Here is a 22,947-nt window from a genome sequence, read left to right on the forward strand (position 1 = left end):
CACTTAAAGACACTCAAGAGATAAAATAATCGCTAGACATCACACCAGAATTTACATTAAAAGTTAATTTACTTCAAACTTTGTTCTTTAATTGGTAAATTATCGCATCTTTGGATGCCCTTGCATTCTTGTGACCTGATGAACACAACTTAATACTATACCTTAACACCTCAGTGAAAACACCTAAATACAGAATTTATTTATAGTGTTTTCTAAATTTTTGGCATACACTTGACAATATGTGGAGTTTTAATATCATCTGCAAATAATGTAGTGATACTTGACTAGTAAATACTTCTTTATTCTTTCACAAAAAATGTGCTGCTGCTGCTTTGCCATCAATAAAGTTTAATAAAGCTGCCTTGCCACTTGTTTCATGTCTCATGTTCCAAATGACGGCTATCAGCAGTATGCTAAAAGATACCTGTAGAGCAAATGTTGCAAAACATTACTGCACTGTTTGCAGAGTTTGTAGGAAGCTTAATTGTTTATTTACTTAGTATTCATTGTGGACTGTATTTTTATGTGGATCTGGTTATTTTCAGTATGCTATTTCTTATAGGCCACTAGCACACAATTTCTACTAGAGAATCATGTAGCCTAATTCAAAAGTAAGAGTACTCAATGTCTGAAACAATAACTTTATTTGATACAAGATAATCATTGTTCCTCTTAATCTGTTTTACTCACAGAGTTTTATATTGTTCATACAAATATTATATCCATCTTTAGACAGATGTATTAATCATATAAATAAAATGTCTGGATTTAGAATAATACAGACTTGGCCATGTGCAGCCTACTCATAAAATGTGCATATGGTTCATACAATAATCACAGTCTTATTACAAAGAGATTACTCTTCAAGCATGAATGCGGCAATGAAAAATAAGGGAAAAAAACATATACATAAATACTGAGAAAATGAAAAACTGCCATACAATAAGTATTTTCCACTTAAATTAAAACACATTAATTAGCTTGCTATGGAAATGGAAATCCTCAGTCAATGTAGTAAATCAGGTTCTAAAACACGGAGTTACACACAATCATTTTTCCACCAATTCTCTGAGATAAATAAAATACGATAACAGTTCGCATTTGTAATAAAACAAAAGTAGATGTAAAACAACAGATTTAATTAAACCTGTGACATGTCAACGAAGTGCTATGGGTGTGAGACACTATAGCACACTGAACATACATATATATATTTTTTTCTTTTTACATTAACAGTACTACATAAATTATTCTTCCTGGCAAACTAAAACATCACATTTAAATTCAATACAGCCTAACACTAATATCACACTGTTCTTCTCGTAGGTGCAATACTTCACCGTACAAAAAGATATTATAAACTTGCATTCTCTCAAACAAAGAAATAATGTTCACAAAATCAGTTACCACCAAAAAGTGAAAAAATATTTTGAATGTCAAAATATTGTATTTAAATCATGAAAAAAAAATCAATTTTTACTGATCCCAATCATTCAAAAAACAATATAAGTTACCACAGTTACAATAGATCAGTTCAGCACCCTTCAAATTATTAATACTGAAGAAGCACAATTTAAAAGCACAATTTAACACCACAATATAAAACAATTGGAAGCTCAGTGATAAAAGTGAGCTGCAGTTCTGTCATCTACTCTCTGTGAAAACTTCATGTGTATTTCAATTTGGGGGGTGGGAGGGGGGACTGTGTTTCACACTGGAAATACGGTAACTTGAGGGATAATTTTCTTAGAACATTACAACAGAAGTTAACTGTTGTTTTTATGGTTAAGAAACAGCCTTTACCACGTAGAAACTTTCAACAAACAATTCCAAAGCTTCACCAAGGTGGTTGTTACTTAAAAACAAGGTTGATACCTATACAACTCTCTGATAGCAAAAAAGCAGTCATACTGCTCTTCTTCAACCTTACAAGTCTGGTTTGTATTCCAAATCAATGACCAACTACTGGGAATGAAGTACCATAATTATAACACAAGTGTTGGGCAACAGACAGGTATGTAAACCATCCACATTTCAACAGTTCAGTGAAGATGACAAAAATTATAACAAATTTATGAAGCAGTACATAGGGCGAAACAATAAAATGAGGCAATGTAGTGTTGACAAAAGTGCTTTTTAAAGACTGAGCTTTATCAAAAAATTACTTTCTTTGTTCTAATAAAGAAATTAAGAACAGGTCACTGTTTTGTACTGAGAGGCACTGCCTGATTAGAATAAACACAATAATATAATAACAGTTCGCTACACGTACACAGTAAAGAACTTCTTATTAAGTAAGTCTATGTGACTGGTTCAGGTTTGTACTAGCAAAGTGACTGATGAAACAATACATCTCATTCAATTGCAACAAACAGCTTTAAGCAATGAATTTAATTAATGTGTTGGGAAGTTCTTTAGTTTTAATTTGAATAGGTGTTATGAAACCAAATAACTGATTCAGGTTACAAATTATTAAGAATCCGTCATCATTTCCAGTCATGGCAAAGATATTAGAACACCTCAGACAGTGTCAGTGTCAGTGTCACTCTGCTCAAATTATCAATTACAAAGAAATATGATACTCCACCAATCAGCAAAAACTTGTTTTCCATGTAATGTTGCACTGCCCACGAATCAATAGCTCCTAAAATCTGACCAGCTTGGCTTTTATCTTCTAATATATAAAACTACCTGTCTGTCTACTCTTTCACGAGGACCCAAGTTCCAAAACATAAAGTCCATAAAAATTTCTTAAATGGCTTAGCCACTTTTTTGAGGCAAAGTGAGTGTGTTATTTGTTTTTAATTATAATAGTCACTACACTTACTAATACTATTTTCACTATCACAGGGTTTACAGCAAAATAAAAAGTAAACCAATGTGAACATTATGGTCCTATGGCTGTTTTTCCATTTATTAAGTGTTTCACAATTTGAGTATAGGTTCAGCTTATTTGCTTGTAGGCAAGGGAAAAATAAAAACTGAAAATATAGTGCAAACTGTATCAATAAAATATGTCAAGCCAACATAATTTTTATTGGCAGCATGATCGAAAATGAGTTGCACATTTCACGTTAACCAATAAAAACATTATACCTCAGCTTTCAGATGTCATAAAAATCTTTGTAGATGACAGATCTGGCTGCAGCTAAATTCACTTGAATGGAAGCTTCAGAGATAGCTTACAGATTTGCCACATTGTCCTGCAACAATACTTTGTGCAGACCATGGCATACACGAACAATGGCATGGCAATGCCAAACTACTTAAATCCTTATCACCAACAATTTAATTAATTCTTTAAGTATGCCATTTGCAAGATTCATAATTTCAGTAAGTCTTTTCTAACAGCCATCATTCGTAAATGGAAGAAACTTTAACTGATGCTAAAATAACAAAGGTGCTAATCAGTTATGTGCTAGTAGTAGACAGGGAGAGCTTCTGAACTCAACAGGATTACTCACATACAAATACTGAGGAAAGGAACAGAGAAACTGAACTTGTCACAAGTCTTCACAAATTTCTTACTACAGTGCTGTGAAATATGTTGCAGATGTTTTGAAAGCTGTACCTGTAAGGTAGTAGAAAACATGTATTGAGTTACTGATTACTTAAAAATACTATGATGTCATCAATTTTCCATTTTCTTTTTTTTTTTTTTGTGTTGTGCATACACACAAAAACCAACTGCAACTCTAACTGGCTTTATGTAATAACTTATGTTAGGAATAAATTTAACAGCCATATTTCAATTATTTAAGAGAGAAGGTTCCCTAAAAAGATAGGGTTACTGGTGGGAGACTGAATATGGGGTTGATCTGTTTTTGCTTTCTTCTGTTCTGTTACTGTGAACCAGAATGTTCACAACCAGTGGAAAGAAAGCTACATATTCTAATATGACAAGAACCACAAGAGTTCTTTCTATTCCTGATGTAATGAAGGCATTCTATCTCCAATCAGTGTTTCTATCAAAAATATCTGCCTATAGCAGTTAACTTAAAAACATCAAGTATGTGTTTAATGAAGTGGATAAAAACAATTACAAGTGTTACTCACAGAGAGGAGACAAAGAAAACAAAACCAATGACACAATGGATCAGCTCCAAACACATATTACACTGTCGTCCCTATTTCTCGAGTTAACTATTAACAAAAAGAATTCTCTGAGTGAGATTCCGTGACAGAAACGCTTTCAGTTTTATTTTATGGGGGCAAAATAATAGCCAATTCTATCACTCTTCAGTTAGTTCATGTTATTCAATAAATATTGCAACAGCAAAGCAATGTGGAATGTTTATTTTCAGCAATAGACTGTGTCACTGAAGAAAATGGGTGAGAATTAAAAAAGTACAAGACACGTTAGTTCTATCGGAGCTTTGAATAGAAAACGAAAAGCAGTCATCAATGGCAGTGTATTAGTTAATACAAATTTACAACAGTTATCTTACTGTACATTTTGTTGTCAGACATCAATACATGATACACGTACAAATGTCCACACAAAAAATCAAAGAGCACACAGCAGGCAGAGATCAGAAAAGGATAGCATTTATATGCATAATGTTATGTAACTTCCTTCACTACAACAAAGAGGAAATTTCATCACAGAATTCTCCACTGAATCTCTGACTGCTGATTACAAGATAATTATCAGCTAAACTATTCTCCATGTTCATAAATGTTCACATACCACTTCTTAACAAAATTACTACAGTAAATATTTACTACAGTAAATATTTTACAGATTGTATATCTTCAATTTTTTCTGGGATGTAGATCATCCTGGAAGTTGTACATTCACCACTTATGAGGCTATTATTTTACATGTTCGCCACCCACTTATTCTCAAGACAGTCAGCCTGCATATGGCTTAAATGTGTGTCCATGATGTTCTGAAAATAACTAGCTGGAATACAGAAATTTCACTGAAAATTTTCTATATTATTTCTGCTCATTTTGCATATCAAGAAATAGAAATATATGATATCACAATGTGTTTCACAGCATACAGTGCATCCTATAATGAGTGCAGGAGAAGTCAATGACTAGACAAAAGAACAACACATGACATAAAAAGAAGTAACATCATACAAATTGGCACCACAAGATGTGCTGTGAAGTACCACTGTCCAAATATGAGATTAAGCCAGTAATCACTGTTATCCATTTGTTTCATATAAGTTCATGGACACCAGTCAGCAACAAATACAAGGTACGTTACACTAAACTGTGCATTACTGGAACATTCCAATTCCAAAAAAAGATTTTATTTAATACTGATGCTAAATGAAACTGCACACTCACCTCTCTTTCAACAATCTAACAGAAAGGAGGTTTTTAAGACTGACTGCAATATTTCCATTTCTTCTCTCTGCATGTGAGGAAATAAACTATTTACGAATATCCTTTAAATACATGGTCTCATGAACATTTGTGTACATGAGCACAACACGCGCTCTCTCTCTCTCTCTCTCTCTCTCTCTCTCTCTCTCTCTCACACACACACACACACAAACACACACACAATTACTAACACTTCAGTAACAACTACATGTGATACATGTGGCTGTTAGCTGAAGAGTTCTTAATTATTTTCCGCAAACTGTCTAATACATGCTGTCGACATAGTGACATTTTGTGCAGCCATGACATTAAAAGTTCATATCAGCTGCTGTAGAAATGACACCCTCATTCTTTGTTATAACCACTATCAACAGTAGTGAATCACATCCACTGTCAATTAGCAGCTCTACATTTACACATGAAAGAAGAGATCTGCTGTGATAACAGTGACCCATTAGCCATTACCTCAGGCACAAATTCCATGCTCTATTAATAAAAGAGCTGTCCAGGGTCATGAGTCTCATTCACTCAGAAGACACGGCCAAGATACGTTATCTCAGGATTCAGTCCAGGATGCAATTCCAGAAAACCTAACTTACCATAAAACTCCAACATATAAGTGTCCTTTGAATTAATGGGAACATAGACACCAAACGAACCTGCAAATCAACACACAGACATTTTAGCACTTAACAAAACACATGTAAGTTGTGTTGTATAACTTATTAACACAAGTACTGCTATTTCCATCAATTACTGCATCCAAACAATCAGACTTACAACACACTGCTTGCTGAATATCACTTAGTAAAGATTAATTTAAAGTAATATAACTAGTTCTATGATTGTTTTCATCATAAAATACAATCACACACATGAATTATAATTAAAAAAACATTTAAAGGCCAATAAAAAAAAACATCAAATGTTTCAACAGATGACTGTTTCAGTAAAGTTGTGTACAGTACTTCGTAGTACTGCTCAATTGAAGACTATACTGTCTCTCCACAAGACCCATGACACACAGCAAGATGTATTTCCACTCAAGACTTCACAACTGCTATTCAATATTTCAGACACTGGTGAAGGTATTCATCCTCTCATTGATTTCTTATGGTAAACAGAGAATAAGCCATTCTGGGACTCTAACTTCACTGAGTGCAAATGAGCTGAAACTCCATGTGTGGCCACAAGTTCCAAAAACACAAATGAAGATAGTGAGTTGTGAACCCATTTTTTTTTAAAAAAAAGATATACTGGACCAGCAAAACTGCTATTTTACTTTGTCTATAGTGTACTTAAAATTTATATTTTTATTTTTTGTTTTAGGATTTTTAGTTGTGCCAAATTGTAATTTCTGTATGTAACTACATCTGATATTGGGCATTAACCTAAAACTAGCAATACTGTATTACAGTATTAATGCCAAGTCATTAACAGCAGGCAATATCAGAGATCTGAATTAATTATACTGAATCACATCACAGAAAGAGCTGGTAATGATAAACAAAATTTCTAATTTTTACACACTCAGTTTTGGTAATTCCTAGAGATCTTTTAAATATTTCGCCAAATGTTACTGAAACATCAGTAGTCAGTAATACTATTTGCAAAAGGCAGCTATTTAAAATAACACATAATTCTTGAATTCACAAGATGACAATATATCACAGATGTTATTAAATTCATATGGCAACAAACTAAGTTCCAGGGGGCATATAATAATAATAATAATAATAATAATAATAATAATAATTGGACATCTTCTGAATGGATATTGAGATTTAACCCCTTGAATTAGAACACTCTGTAGCTACTGTATTTCTACTTTACATTCCAGGGACAGGAATGAAGTATTCAAAACCATAAACACCGTTCTAAAAGTCCACACTTTAAAATGATACACAATTTAGTCAACTAGGTATGAAAATTAATTTACACCTGGAGTGACTCTCATTCAACCACAAAACATACACATTCCACATCTAGATATTTACGCCACCTGCTGTGAGTATGTCCCTTAATTAAAGATAAGTAAAAGGGTCCAACTGAAGCTCTCCTGATGGTGGTCATAATGATGATGATGATGATGATGATGACAATAATGATTTATACCTGTATGTCCACTGTAGGCTCTTTCCTTATTTCTAACTGATTAGCCATTATTAAGATGATAATATATTTAATGACTTGCCTGTCCATCACAAAATCTGAACTATACTAATATATATCCTCTTTCCTTAGGTCTAAGGAAGCTGCCACCTTTCTCTGTCTCATAAAAATAGTAGCATTTCATTATTTTATAGTCAGACTTTACACAACTGCCAAAAGCAAAACATTAAATAACACATTAAAAAATTATGGAATAAGCAAAAGGCCATAATTTGCCGTTTAGTTAAGGCATTAGATGGACAACAGACACCTTAGCAAGATAAACTGTTGCTGAGCTTCCATACGGTTTCAGAAATAACTTATGCACTTTGCTGCTTGTATGTTTGTGTTTGTTATTTGGCTGTGAAGAAAGACATTGCCTGAAAGCTTAACAATGATTCAAATTCTTTAGGACTGAAGGAGACCACTCACTGAAAAACAGGGGTGTGGAGTTGTCGATAGGCACACACAAAAGGAAGAGAACTTGCTTGTTTTCGGATTTTAGCCTTTGATGACCTACAGTAAAACAAAACACACACGCGCACAGATGTACGCGCATGTGAGCAGAGACACGCATGTGCCCCTATGAGGTGTTGGGTGGAGGGAGATGGACAGGGAAGGAGGGGGAGATAGGGAGGGTGAGAGGGAGGGAGAGGGGGGGGGAGAGATGCAGGGAGAGTTACTGAGGGTGGGTAGCTAGTGGCTCGGAGGGAGGTGGCTAGTTTGCTGACTAGAAATAGAGGATGGAGGGGTGGCGGATATATAGGCTGGCATGATTGTAGAGGCTGGTGGAAATCAGCGCACGCCAAAGACAATGTGAGGACGTGCACTGGGAGGGGATGACAGGACAGAGGAAGAGGAAATTGTTGGATGGGAGAGTCCAGCGACAGTGGATTCTCTGGGACTGAGGCCATGACGATTACAGGAGTGGAGGATGTAGCTCCCTATAGTAATGTTTTAAATCTTGTTTATGTGCCACTCAGTGCCTCAACTATACTTCAAGTTCTTACCTTTAAACCATTCATTATTTGTAATCTACTCAGGACTTTACAGTATCACATTCATATCTCAGCTGTTATTAAAAGTGATTTATTCTACAGATTTTTTACACCCACCCCTCCCCCAACTGCACTCAGTAACTTTATACTCTGTTTTAACATTTTAATACAAATTTTGCACACAAAAAGTCATTTAAAAAAAAAGAAGCAACAAAGATGAAACAACCAAGCTATCATATCAATTCTGGAAAACTGAAACAGTTAAGAATGTAGGAAAAGATTTTATGAATTTACTTTAGTGAATGCAGTGATCAAGAAAACAATGCTTTTCTTTCAATGAAATGGACATTAGCTACAGATAGCTAGTGGACTGTTGTGACATCCTGTTGTAACCCACTAGGACATAAACAGGTCTTCGCACTGCCTGGCGGACAAGTACCATTCTTTTAATATATGTTTAGTCCCATGTATTTTAGCAATACTGCAAAATAAGTTATCTGATGAGTGGTTCTCACTATTTGCCTTTCTATATGTACATTCCAATGCCATGTTAACTTATTTCCTTTAGTATACCTCACACTAGCAGCGACTGCTGGCATGTACTACATCAGCACCTCCTAAAAAAAATAAAGCCTGTGAATGTAGTGAGTGATGTCACAACATGGCATCATACGTCAGCAACAGAAGCTTGTAAACATTCGCACTGCATGCTATTTGTCGTAATTGTGCTCATTCATGAATAATTGCTACATGATTGATTTTGTTTACCTTGCGTGCACTAGAATGGACAATCTGTGTGTGTTCAATCAACTTATGATGATCTTTTTACTACCAAAAGCTGTCTCATTGTTCTGTGCCATCTCCTAGAAGAAATTATGATGGAGGCCCAAAAATTATTGTATTTAAATTTCTGGAGGATGAAATGAGGATAGCTCTCATGGATTCACAGAAATAACTTTAATCAAGTTCAAGTGTTTTGTTTAAGTTTTTAAAAGAGGTTAATTTTAATAAGTAAAAGTACAGTTTGGCATGGTTCTTTTCTCGGCTTGCGACATCCCCCCCCCCCCCCCCCCCCCATATTAGCTTGTTTACATTACGTAAATTTGTTATTTGCGCAGGTGCAAGCAGCAGAAATTTGTATAAATCTGACAACTGAATGTTCTGCAGATGCTTCTTCGAGAACATAAGCTTCCTTACGTTCACATGGCACATTTCCTCTTTAGTATTTGCTGCTAATAACACAAATTGGTCTGGCTGTAGTATTCAGTTCTGGTTTATGCTGCAAAAACTTTCAGTAAGCTGCCTGATGAAAAACGGCAAGAAATTTCATATAGGTCTACCAAGTAAATGAAAACTAAGAGAATAGTAGCCATCAAATCAGCATATCTCCCATGAATTTGACTGTATGTAGCAACATGATGTTCAAAATTCATGTTAGTAATTCACTGCATAGCACTGAGTCAAAAATGCTTCTGATCTTACGATGCACAAATAAGCTAACTATTTTTCTTTAAGGATATTGACAAAGTTCCCCAAAAGGGAAAAATGCATGAGTAGGTGAATGCAGCAAATGGAAAGACAGGTATGTTTTTCTGTTTTCAAGGATTTATAGTCTGTCAGCAGATATAAACACAAAAAAGTCCTTGAACACATGTGTAAAATGTTATGTGTAACTTATCAGTTCTTTCAACAAATTATCTTAATTTCTGGTTCTGAATTTCAGGTATACAATTAAACTGTTTGAAAATAACTGTGTGCATATGTTTCTGCTACCACACAGCACTTACGTGGCAATGTTTCAGCTTTCTTCACACTGTCAGTTTTTGTGTATGAGTTAACACATTGACTTTGAAATAATAATTAAAACACAGAAAAGCAAAAGGACCTCACAGATAGTCCATAAAAACACTACCATTTAAAATAAATAGGCCATAGTTAAGGAGAACAAAGAAGTGTTTTTGATACCTACATAAATACACTTCTTGTAGTAATTACATTACTTTCTTTCAATAGCTTATATGGAACATTTTGTGTCTACTGTCAGGTTTTGTGTGTGTGTTTATGTGTGTGTTTTGTGTGCCTTCCCCATGTTTCACATTTGAGTATACTCATTTTTATTTACAAGTATATCAAACCCACTTTCAGAAGGATGATTGTCCTTGGAAAACACAAATTTGGCATAAAATGACAGAACAATTATTAAATGCCCCTTCTAAAAATGATGTTCGAAGCCAGGTGTAGTTCCATTGCTGTTCCCGGACTGCTCTTCCTGCTTCTCAAAAGAAGAGAATAGATGTGAAGTGACAGACGAGAAAAAGCTGAGGTTGAAAAATTAACAGCTAGCAACAGCTTTAGAGCATAATCTATCTACTGAAAAAGACTAAGAAGACACTTTCGGCTTCAGTTCTGTAGCAATGAAACATACTCTAATACAAAGTATTTCCTTCCTTCCTTAATTGGTAAAGATTGATAAATAAACCATTAATTCACAATTTTAATGTTTTCAGAATGAGATTTTTCACTCTGCAGCGGAGTGTGCACTGATATGAAACTTCCTGGCAGATTAAAACTGTGTGCTGGACCGAGGCTCAAACTCGGGACCTTTGCCTTTCACAGGCAAGATAGGAGACGAGGTACTGGCAGAATTGAAGCTGTGAGGACAGGTTGTGAGTCATGCTTGGGTTGCTCAGATGGTACAGCACTTGCCTGCAAAATGCAAAAGGTCCTGAGTTTGAGTCTCGGTCCAGCACATAGTTTTAATCTGCCAGGAAGTTTCAATTTTAATGTTTCCTGTCTGCATACCTTTCAACATGCAGATGCATAAAATATTTACACCTGATGCTTTATCTTCAGACTCATTTTAATGGTCTCTCACACACTTTGTGTCACAGTGCTTAACAGCTTTAAATGATACCTTTAAGTAAATAAATTAACACTATATCTTTTTTTGTACCTTCCAGCCTTAAACAGCTTGGTATAAATGGCTATGACATAATTTATATCTTACAGTTATGTAAGTACCAGTATGGCTTGTCCCTTACATTTCATTTCATTATTTGCACTTTTATTTTGATTCCATGTTCAACAATAGAGGCACCTACGTAAAAGGTCTGTTAGACAGATCTCTAAAAGCAGCTTTATAACGTCCCTAGCAGGTTATAGGAGTCTCCAATGTTGTTTATGAAGTTTCTTGAAATTAATACAATTTTTCCACATGCTGCATTGTTACTTTTATGGTCCATTTGCCCCAACAAATCTGCGGCAAAAATTTCATGCCTGTGTGCCTAGTCATTTCCAAGAAAAACACCATCAGTTTGCCCAGTGTCATATTTAGACAGTGACTCAACTCTATTAGGAATTAAATATGACTACCTAAAAAAAGAAAACAATTTTTGTTTGATTTTTTAAAAGCAATGCATTTCAAGTTATGTACACTTCTCCACAGGTGTTGCTCATGTTTACATGTAAGTTGGATTTTTGATCAATGTAGTTCAAATTTGATGCCAAATATATACCCAGGCCGTTGAAACTTTCCACTTGACATATGCATTTCAAATTGGCGGTGTACCAGATTAACATATGAAGAACAAGAAGCGCTAGGTAGGAGCTAGGCATGGTGCGTGAACCAATATCAGCACAGTAATTGCTGCCTAAACAACATACACTCTGTGTCGTTTCTACCATGTGCTTGTGTTGAACTGTGATTTCTTTCACTGTGGCTTACCACATTCTGATACTCAAAACAAATTCACTTCCTAGTGACAATCCTTTACGTCAAGGCATGCCACTGGACAGCGCTGCAGTGAAGTTACTACAGACAACCCATGAGTTTTATGAGCAGGAGAAAGAATACACATGTAATCATGGACAGCCATCAATTCCCCCCAATAAAGCTGTGGAACGAACATCAAAAGCTCTTGGAATTAGTGCAAGAACAGTAGTAAGCAAGGTAATGTTATTGCAAAAGCTGAAAGATGTAGACATGAGCCGTAAAGATTCCAAGCTGTCTAGATCAGATAATATATTTTTAGCAACACCTGGAAAGAAGAAAAAGCTGCCTCGCCCTGTCACTGAGTTAGAGTCTTTCAAGATTGGTGCAATTTGCAGGCATATTTATGCTTACTACAGCAGGAAAGAGTATCCTACGGTAGCAAAGTTACTAGTGTCATTAAAAGAAAGTGACCTTTTTAGGTGCGGAAACATCACTAAAAATTGTGCTGAAAAGTACTAACTTATGTTACAAAGCACTAGACAAACACAAAGTTCTGTTGGAAAAGGAGCATATTGTTACGGCTCAAAGCATATTCTTGTACAGACTTGTGGGTAAAGAGAATTCATTCAAATTTGTTTTTGAGACGACCATGTGGATGATTTCGGCACAGATTCCAACTGCAGTGACGAAGGGGAACTGGATGGAATTGTGGCATTGTTGCCGTAAAATGGTGAGTGAATATGGGTTGGATTATCGGTTATTTATTGCATCATTGTCATTATAAGACATGGAGCAGGAAGTTACAAACTCAATTATTACTATTTTAGAAACTATGTACCGTACTGTTTTCAAGATGTCAGTCCTCATCAAATGCTAATTTTCTGTATTTCTTTGCTCCGTTATCAAAAGTGTGTGCTTCACAATGATTATGCATACATTATTAGGCAGTTGTTTATTTGCTGTCATGCTGGTAGCACGTCAAAAACGATTTCTTATATATACTGTTGTTGCTCAATAACTTACATTTACAAGATGGAACAGAAAACAGTACCGTCTGCTAAGATAGATGTGTTATTCCTCTGGTCATTATCTAATAGACATTTTCTGAATCTATCTAGCAGTTTCACTTCTTATGGTGTAAAGTGTGTTCAAAAAAGGTCCAAACATGAATATTAGAGTACACTATAATTCAATCTGTGACCACAAGCTTATAATCATCTTTCAATCTAACATAGGCCTCGGGCTATCCTACAAAACCAAGATTTCTGGAGGGCGGGCGGGGTCCAGTATTACACTTCACACTATAACCAAAAATATCAGTGCTCGTGCCAGATGAAACAGCACATGTGAAACTTTTATCAGAATAAACTATCTTCTTGACTCATTTCTTCGCCCATAAGTGGATTATATGTTCAGAGCGTGAGACACAAAGTTCTTAGAATGAAGTATGAACATTGGTCATCGGATGACACATGGAACTGAATATTATAATGCTTAAAGGTTTCTTTTAGTTGCTGCTTATGACCTAATTGTAGCTGCAAAGATTATTGTGAAAACTGCAACTTCTCAATCTCTGTGATTTGAACCAAATATGTGATTTACTGCCGGCCTTTAGTGTGAAAGGTGTTTCAGTAATGAAGAAGACAAATACTCAAAATGTTACGTGCAAGCAAACTATATATTATGACTAAAATCAGGACAATAGCCTACTTATTATTTCCCTCATTATTTGTAAGCTGAGCATTATGAAAAAACACTCAGTCTTCCTTCGTAGTCCAACCACAGCAGTGAAATTTTTATTGGCACCCATTATTAGATGCATTATAACATTTAAAAAACTGACTGAAAAACTGACTGAAATACAGTTAGCTTACAGATAAAAACAAATTGTAAAAATTTACAAAGTAGGCCTGTCATAACTTTCTGGTAACATTGAACATACTCATCTCGAACAAGTGGGACATTTGAATGGTAAGGCTATACAAACTGTGATGGGCGATTTTTTTGCAGTTGTTATTGGGGAAACAAGAGGAAGATACACCAATGACCACAGAAGATGCTTTACACGTAAGTATAAAACACTTCTATGAAACAATTCCTTTAAATTGCAGTAAAGAAAGAGCAGAGAAAGATCCTTGGCATCTCTCTGAAAGATAGAATATCGAACACCTCAACACACAAGATGTCAGCAACAATAGACATAGCACAACAGGCTTTGAAGACCAAATGGAAACGGGGCGGCCACGTGGAGAGGCTGCAAGATGACACCTACATCGGCAACAGACTCCCAGGAAGACCAAGAAGCAAATGGTCGGTCTTATTCAGAAAACAAGCAGGAACACAGTGGACTAGCATAGCCTGAAACAGAAAGGAGTGGAAAAAAACTAGAACTACAACTAAGTGATCAAGTGTAATTCAATGTGTAGTGTGCATTAAGTGCGGTACCCTCTTATGCGGACTAGCTCACCGAGTGAATCTTTAAAAGCGGCTACCCCTACTTGTAGGAGGCCTTTGCCCTCAATGGGACAACACAGGCTATTTTCATTCATTCAAACTTAAGACAGGAAAAAACAACAAATGTAAATTTGTAAATAAAAGCAAAACGTCTATGGGGAAAATATTCTCTTAAATTGCAGCAAGCATAAGACAGCAAAAAACAATAACAATTGATACATAATATCTTCCATGGAATATGGCCACGCAATTAAACATACTACATTATTTCATTTCAAAACCACTTAAACATAATCAGCAATAAGTTACAAATGCAACAATTATGTCATTTCAAAGAGAAAACACCATTCCACAAAGCATCAGATAGTTCAAAGCAATTTCTTCACAAACTTTTGACTTCTGGGGCCTGTTACCAAAGAGACTACACAGAGGCTGCAGTGATGTCACAGGCTTCCTTTTTCAGCAGATGCTGATTGTATGGATATCTCCTTTTATCTCATTTTACTTGGTGCCATGGCTTACTTTTTGTTTCTCATTGATGTAATATTCCTTATATAATGATCAACAGATGATATCATTTGTCATACAGTATTCACTTGTATGTAGATATGTAATTTCTTTATGTTAAACACCTTTGTGTTTCGAGACTTCTAATGTCATTACATTGGTACGATACTTTTAACCTTTTCTTTCTGTAATGTTGCTACACGTTTTTAGGTTTGCTGTTTTATTTATTTATTTACAGGTCTGAACACTGCTGCAGATCATAACCGAAACCAATAATTGTAAATGTGAAGCTAGTGGTTGTCATCCAGTTGTATACAAGAGGATTGTCATCCAGTTGTACAACACAAGAAAAAAGTAATGGAAACATGTAGTGAACAGTCTACTAAAGTCAAAACCATGAGAAAAGAAAGAGAGATTTAATGCTCATCCTGTAAGTCAATTATGGAATAAGACAACAAACTGTGTTCTTTAGGGAGATCATTCTGACAAACAAAAGATTAACAAAACATTACACACCCCTAAAATGTTTTCTAGCATCAATTGCTGTTACAAACATAGTGCAAAATTAAAATTACACGACACCATTGTTGGAACACATACACAAGGACAAACATTCCTCCACAGGATAACAGTCTGTTAATTATAAACTCAACCTGCCAATAATTAAATGGGCACAATGCACAACATTAATAAAGGCATTTGAAAATTTCAGCTATTTATAGCATGAGACATTAAATTTTCAAGCTGCTGTCCTACTTCCAATGATCCCTCTATTTCTCACTCCACACTTGTATTGGCTAATAAACCATTCATGGGCATTTACCACACCACTGAGAAAATGACACTCAGAAAGGTCACCACCTTCTTATTCTCTGACCTTCCTTCTATTGGTAGTGTGCCAACTGCTCAGTAAACACTTATTTTCTATTTAGTATACTATTTCTCTCACATAGCTTTCACTGAGGAAACCTGCAGCTTCAACACTTAATTCACTGCTCTCAAGGTTATTTCCTGACCTTCTCACTAAATATACTTTCAAGCAATTTCAAAATTTTACTCTGTGATTGCATTTTTCTGTAATTTTTAATATCTCATATTTTGCATACTATACTGAGCAGCATGAAAAACGCAACACCCAATAAATGATGTGTAATAACTGTATAATTATCTTCAATCAAACTAGGCATTTCAACCAATGTTTTGAGACAGGGTATGTTATTGATGCTGCTTAGGGAGCAAACAATGAAGTGTTGATTATTTACTGCACTAGCCTCAATTGTTGTTTCCCATGCAATCTGGAAAACTAGTCACTGAATGCGAGTGAATAAGGTTTTCTCACTCTTGTAGTGCTTATTGTTGTACCCTGAACTATTCCCCTTTCAATCTCAGGTGTGCATAGGATCTTTCTGTGATTGCCATTATCAGATTTCTGGAGTAGACAGGCCGCTAAGCAGTGAACAAGCTGCTAAAGCTGTTGCTTTAGTGGAAGATGGCCACAGCATGCATTACATTGCAGAAGTATTGAGGACTACACCTTCCACGATTTTCAGAACCGTAGGATGAAGCAGACAAAAAGGAATACAAATGTCTAAAAAAAGGCATCGACAGGCAGTGCAAAACGGCTAAGCAGGGATGGCTACAGGACAAATATAAGGATGTAGAGGCATATATCACTACGGGTAAGATAGATACTGCCTAAAGCAAAATTAAAGAGACCTTTGGAGAAAAGAGAACCACTTGTATGAATATCAAGAGTTCAGATGGAAACCCAGTTCTAAGCAAAGAAGGGAAAGCAGAAAGGTGGAACGAGTATATAGAGGTTCTAGACAAGGGCGATGTACTTGAGGGCAATACTGTGGAAATGGAAGAGAATGTAGATGAAGACGAAATGAGAGATATGATATTGCGTGAAGAGTTTGACAGAGCACTGAAAGACCTGAGTCGAAACAAGGCCCCCGGAGTAGACAACATTCCATCAGAACTACTGATAGCCTTGTGAGAGCCAGCCCTGACAAATCTCTACCATCTGGTGAGCAAGATGTATGAGACAGGCGAAATAACCTGAGACTTCATGAAGAATATAATAATTCCAATCCCAAAGAAAGCAGGTGTTGACAGATGTGAAAATTACTGAACTATCAGTTTAATAAGTCACGGCTGCAAAATACTAACACGAATTCTTTACAGACGAATGGAAAAACTGGTAGAAACCAACCTTAGAGATGATCAGTTTGGATTCTGTAGAAATGTTGGAACACTTGTGGCAATACTGACCTTATGACTTATCTTAGAAGATAGATTAAGGAAAGGCAAACCTATGTTTCTAGCATTTGTAGACTTAGAGGAAGCTTTTGACAATGTTGACTGGAATACTCTCTTTCAAATTCTGAAGGTGGCAGGAGTAAAATACAGGGAGCCAACATGTTATTTACAATTTGTACAGAAACCAGATGGCAATTACGAGAGTCGAGAGGGCATGAAAGGGAAGCAGTGGTTGGGAAGGGAGTGAGACAGGTTTGTAGCCTATCCCCGATGTTATTCGATCTGTATATTGAGCAAGCAGTAAAGGAAACAAAAGAAAAATTTGGAGTAGGAATTAAAATCCATGGAGAAGAAATAAAAACTTTGAAGTTTGCCGATGACATTGTAATTCTGTCAGAGACAACAAAGGACCTGAAATAGCAGTTGAATGGAATGGACAGTGTCTAGAAAGGAGGATATAAGATGAACATCAACAAAAGCAAAACGAGGACAATGGAATGTAGTTAACTTGGGTGATGCTGAGGGAATTAGATTAGGAAATGAGACACTTAAAGTAGTAAATGAGTTTTGCTATTTGAGGAGCAAAATAACTAATGATGGTCGAAGTAGAGAGGATATAAAATGTAGACTGGCAATGGGAAGGAAAGCGTTTCTGAAGAAGAGAAATTTGTTAACATCGAGTACTGATTTAAGTGTTAGGAAGTCGTTTCTGAAAGTATTTGTATGGAGTGTAGCCATGTATGGAAGTGAAACATGGACGATAAATAGTTTGGACAAGAAGAGAATTGAAGCTTTCGAAATGTGGTGCTACAGAAGAATGTTGAAGAGTAGATGGGTAGATCGCATAACTAATGAGGAGGTGTTGAATAGGATTGGGGAGAAGAGAAGTTTGTGGCACAACTTGACTAGAAGAAGGGATCGGTTGGTAGGACATGTTTTGAGGCATCAAGGGATCACCAATTTAGTATTGGAGGGCAGTGTGGAGGGTAAAAATCGTAGAGGGAGACCAAGAGATGAATACACTAAGCAGATTCAGAAGGATGTAGGTTGCAGTTATTACTGGGAGATAAAGAAGTCTGTACAGGATAGAGTAGCATGGAGAGCTGCATCAAACCAGTCTCTGGACTGAAGACCACCACAACCACAACAACAACAACAACAACAACAGGATGGTACAGGGAAACTGGAGGCTTTGCAAGGAGACCCCAGAAATAGGCCCAAGAAGAGCAGCATTGGAGAGAGATGACTGCTTCTTACAACTGTAAGTCCCTCACAACTGTCACAGCACTGCTATTGAAGCACGAAATCAACTCCACCAGTTTCGAGGGGTCAATGTTGGTAGAGAACCGCTCAATGAAGACTGAAAGAAGCGAATCTTCAGTTCAGAATACCTTCTACAGGTCTAGAACCCACCAGAGAGCACTGCACAGCTCGACTACAGTTCCCAAGAGAACATCTTGGCTGGACAGTACAACAATGGAATCAAGTGTTGTTCACTGATGAGTAGCAGTCTAGCCTCCAATCACTGTGAAGAACATATAAGGATTAAATATTGAAGGTCTGTTTATATTAGTACCAGTTAAAGGGGGTAAGACATTGAAAAAGGAGAAAAAAAAGATTTTTCAAAAATATGCTTATTTTGTAACGCACATCTTCCTGAATAATTTGATGTATAAAACTATGTATCTGAGGAGTTATAAGGTACGTAATTTGGTCTTAAGTGTACGAAGGTGCAGCGCCACGCCCCTCTGCACAGCATTCTTCTGTCATACCTACGGGTATTTCACTCTGTAGAATTCGAATGTAATATTTGTGCCAAAGATAGTCATACGTGAAACAAAGGACTATCGATATCAATACTTTCTCTGCTGCTATCAACATGCATAGCTTTGATCGCTGGTTTTGTTTGTTCTATGTATTGAAAGACGTGCAGTGTGGTGCTGTGATCTTCGACACAATTTTCATTTTGCTGTGTTGTTTTGTGTTCGTTTGTGGCATATTATCGCACAGGATGCCTAGAATTCGTTGCTTCAACCGTAAACAACGTCACCATGGCAACAGATACACAGTAAAGGGTGTTACAACAAATGTTACACCAGTGGCTCAAGACTGCAACCTTTCAGAGCCAGTAAACAATTCACTGAGTGCTTCTAGAAGGAAACTTGTTTTTGGTACTACTGAAAATGGAGGCTGTGAATCCGAAGGTTCATGTAATATTATAGTTGATGTTAACATACTGTCACAATTAATATTGGACAATGTTATGTGCAAGCATTGCTTTGGTGTTCAGTGTGTTTCTTTGGTGGAAGATAAAGAGTGCCAGGAAAGGCCTTGTTATGAACTTATCTGTAACGTGCAGCAAATGCAACGTTGGTGCATTTTGCACGACATCTAAAATCGCAAACAAAGGTTATGATGTGAATTTGAGGGTAGCATATGGCATGTGCTGTACTGGTAGGGGACAGAAGGCAGCAAGAACACTTTGTGCAGTGATTAATCTTCCTCCTCCTCCAGCAAAGTTTGAGAGGAATTATGGCTTACTGATTGAGGCTGTAAAAGAAGTTGCAGAATCTTCAATGAAAAGTCCTGCAGAAGAATCTATTGTCGAAAATGATGGTGACAGGGACATACTGGCTGCTTTTGATGGTACCTGGCAAAAAAGATGGCACACTTCATTGAATGGTGTTTTAACAGCAACACCTGTTGACACTGGTATGGTACTAAATGTTGAAGTGCTGAGTAAATTTTGTCAGAGTTGTGTGAAAGGGATTGCAGATCATGTATGTAATACGAACTATAAAGGCTCAAGTGGAGGTATGGAAGTGCAGGGAGTTATAAGCTTGTTTACCAGATCTGCTGCCTCCCGTGGCCTGCGTTATGTGAAGTACCTTGGTGGTGGTGACAGTAAAGCTTTCCTTGAGGTTCAAAAGTGTGCACCATATGGAGCTGAGACTATTGTGCAGAAGTTAGAATATGTGGGACATGTACAGAAAGGACTTGGCACTGGACTTACAAGGCTGAGACAAGATTTGTCAGGAAAAAAATTATCTGATGGGAAGGGAATAAAAGGGAGAGGGCAACTGACGGATGCAGAAATTGACAAACTACAGACATATTATGGTTTGGCAATAAGAAGGAACACAGGGGACTTGAAAAATATGAAGCAAGCAGTTTGGGCCTTATACTTCCACAAAATGTCCACAGACAATAACCCTATCCACAACTTATGCCCAAAACGAAGTGAATCATGGTGTGGCTACCAAAGGTCAATTGCTGGTGGTGAAGAATATCATCATAGGAATTCTCTACCAACTGCTGTAATGGAAGCCATCAAACCTATATTCAGGGACCTTGCAAATGAAAACTTACTGAGGAAATGCCTTCATGGTGGTACCCAAAACCAAATGAAGATTTTAACCAATGTGTATGGGAAAGATTGTCAAAAACTGTTTTGTGGGAAGAAATGCACTTGCTATTGGTGTTTATGATGCAGTTTCATGTTTTAATGACGGTGTGCAAAGCAGGAAATATGTATTAGAGAAAATGGGAACTAAGCCCGGAGTGAACTGTAGCAAAGCTTTGTATGCAATAGACAGAGAGCATGTAGTGAAAGCAGATAAATCATTTTTGGAGGTCATAAAGTCAAGAAGAGTGCATCATAGGAATGTGAAGAGGAAGGAAACTGACATTGAAAACGAAAAAGAACCTGCTTGTGGTGCTGGACAGTTCTAAAACTATGCCAAATACAAGCAGAAACTTTAACGGCCATTTTCTGTAAAAACACAATTTTCTGTACTTAGGTACATGTAGAATCCAAAATAAATATTCTATTATCAAACTAGGTATGCTTATTAAACACAAACTCCTTAATGCAAAACTCTAGAATTTTCCAAATCTATTAAAAATTATGGTAAAAATTGGGATAATTAAATATAAAATTTGAGTTGTTTCTAAACATGAAGTTTAAAATTTAATAACTCAGTCACTTTTCCATAAATTAAATAAATTCTAGAGTTTCATACTCCTTTAATTATGAAGAAAAGTGTACCTAAAGCAATTAATGCAGCCAATGGTAACGGTAAAAATGGTCGAATTTCACATATAAAGCAAATTGCTTTTGTTATGTTTTTCAACGTCCACTGCTATCAGTGTGAATCCTGAATACTTCTTGGTTATGCTGACAAGTTTTTTATGAATTTATTTGTAAAAGTATAGACAGTAGAAAATAAAGTGTCCTGTGGTGCCTCTCCTGCTGTAAGTCGGCCCGTTTGACGTCCTACCCCCCCCCCCCCCCCCCCCCTGTTAAATAATCTACAATTTTTTTAAATCATTCTATCAAAATTTTTCTTTTAATTATTTAAGCAGCAAATTTTTATTAAGATTTCCAATATACGTATCACACTCCTAGTCCCCCACCCCCACCCCACCACGATTCATCACCTGACGGAAGAGAGAGGGTCTGGACAAGGCCAGGGCAAGGGATTCCCCTTGCATATTCTCCTCCATGACACCTTTCAGGGTGCTTCTGTGATTGTGTGGCGGGAATCAATACAGCTGCAAGGACAGGTTTGGTCTTCGTGGAACATGGGAGCCTTACCATATATCAGTATGTGGAGGAAATCTCTCTGGAGCATTTTGTGCCTTTCACTCCATTTATTGGTGGTGAATTTTATGTCAATGCATGACACTGCACACCCACATGATGCAAGAATTGTGCAAGAGTTCTTTGGTGAAACAGGGATTCACGCTATGCAATACCCTGATCGAAGCCCTGATTTGAATCCTGTTGAGCATGTTTGGGACCAGCTAGGGAGTAGAGCCCGTTGGCACTATCCAGCCATCCTACAGGACCTACAGAATGCCCTCCTGGAAGAATGGGATATAATTCATGAACAGGACATTACCACATTAATCAGGAGCATCATGAAGCATTGAAAGCTGTCACTCGTGTTAGAGGTGGCAATACATGCTTATGAAGATGCGAACAGAGATGTCCGAGATCACCTCCGAGGTCTGTGAAGCAAAGCGTCAAGTGTATAATATCAAAACAGACGTGCATTACCTTTATGAGCTTACTCAAAATTTCTTTGAAGTGTGCGTCTTTGGCTTAATTTGTTTAGAATTGTCTTCCTTTTCTTGTTGTTGAACACTTAGATGGACAGTACCACAACATTCCATCACAAGATAGTCGATTATTGTCATAAAAGTGTCATAATTTTAAAATAAATTTCAGTTTTTGTAAGAAATTGAAGGGTTGTGTTTTTCATGCAGGTCAGTGTATTACCAGCAACCAGCAACCAAGGTTCAACTAAAGATAGAATAATTCCTCACCATTTGCTCGCAGAGCTGCCAGTAAGCAGGTTACTAGTCTCTTGGATACACTCTGATCCAGGACATTTGGAAGCAGCGCACAACACATAACAGATGGATGGTGACTATGGATAACATCAGGGACATCTGCTTTGTATGTATGGAACCATTCTATTACCTCCTGAAATTGAATACAACACTACAATAGAA

The 22,947-nt window shown here is 36.6% G+C and overlaps 1 protein-coding gene across 1 annotated transcript in view; it reads right to left on the minus strand.

Moving 5' to 3' along the window:
• Window positions 1–621: 621 nt before the first annotated feature.
• The window catches only part of LOC124605520 (protein O-GlcNAcase), a 139,688-nt gene continuing 117,362 nt past the window's right edge, over window positions 622–22,947 (minus strand). The window contains exons 15-16 of the mRNA XM_047137263.1: window positions 22,759–22,918; window positions 622–6,002 (exon numbers count right to left, since the gene is read on the minus strand). Coding sequence (XP_046993219.1) covers window positions 5,872–6,002; window positions 22,759–22,918 — 291 coding nt within the window. The 3' untranslated portion in view covers window positions 622–5,871. The remainder of the gene's footprint in view (window positions 6,003–22,758; window positions 22,919–22,947) is intronic.

This window comes from Schistocerca americana, chromosome 3 (genome assembly GCF_021461395.2).
Source record: "Schistocerca americana isolate TAMUIC-IGC-003095 chromosome 3, iqSchAmer2.1, whole genome shotgun sequence".
NCBI classification, from domain to species: domain Eukaryota; kingdom Metazoa; phylum Arthropoda; class Insecta; order Orthoptera; family Acrididae; genus Schistocerca; species Schistocerca americana.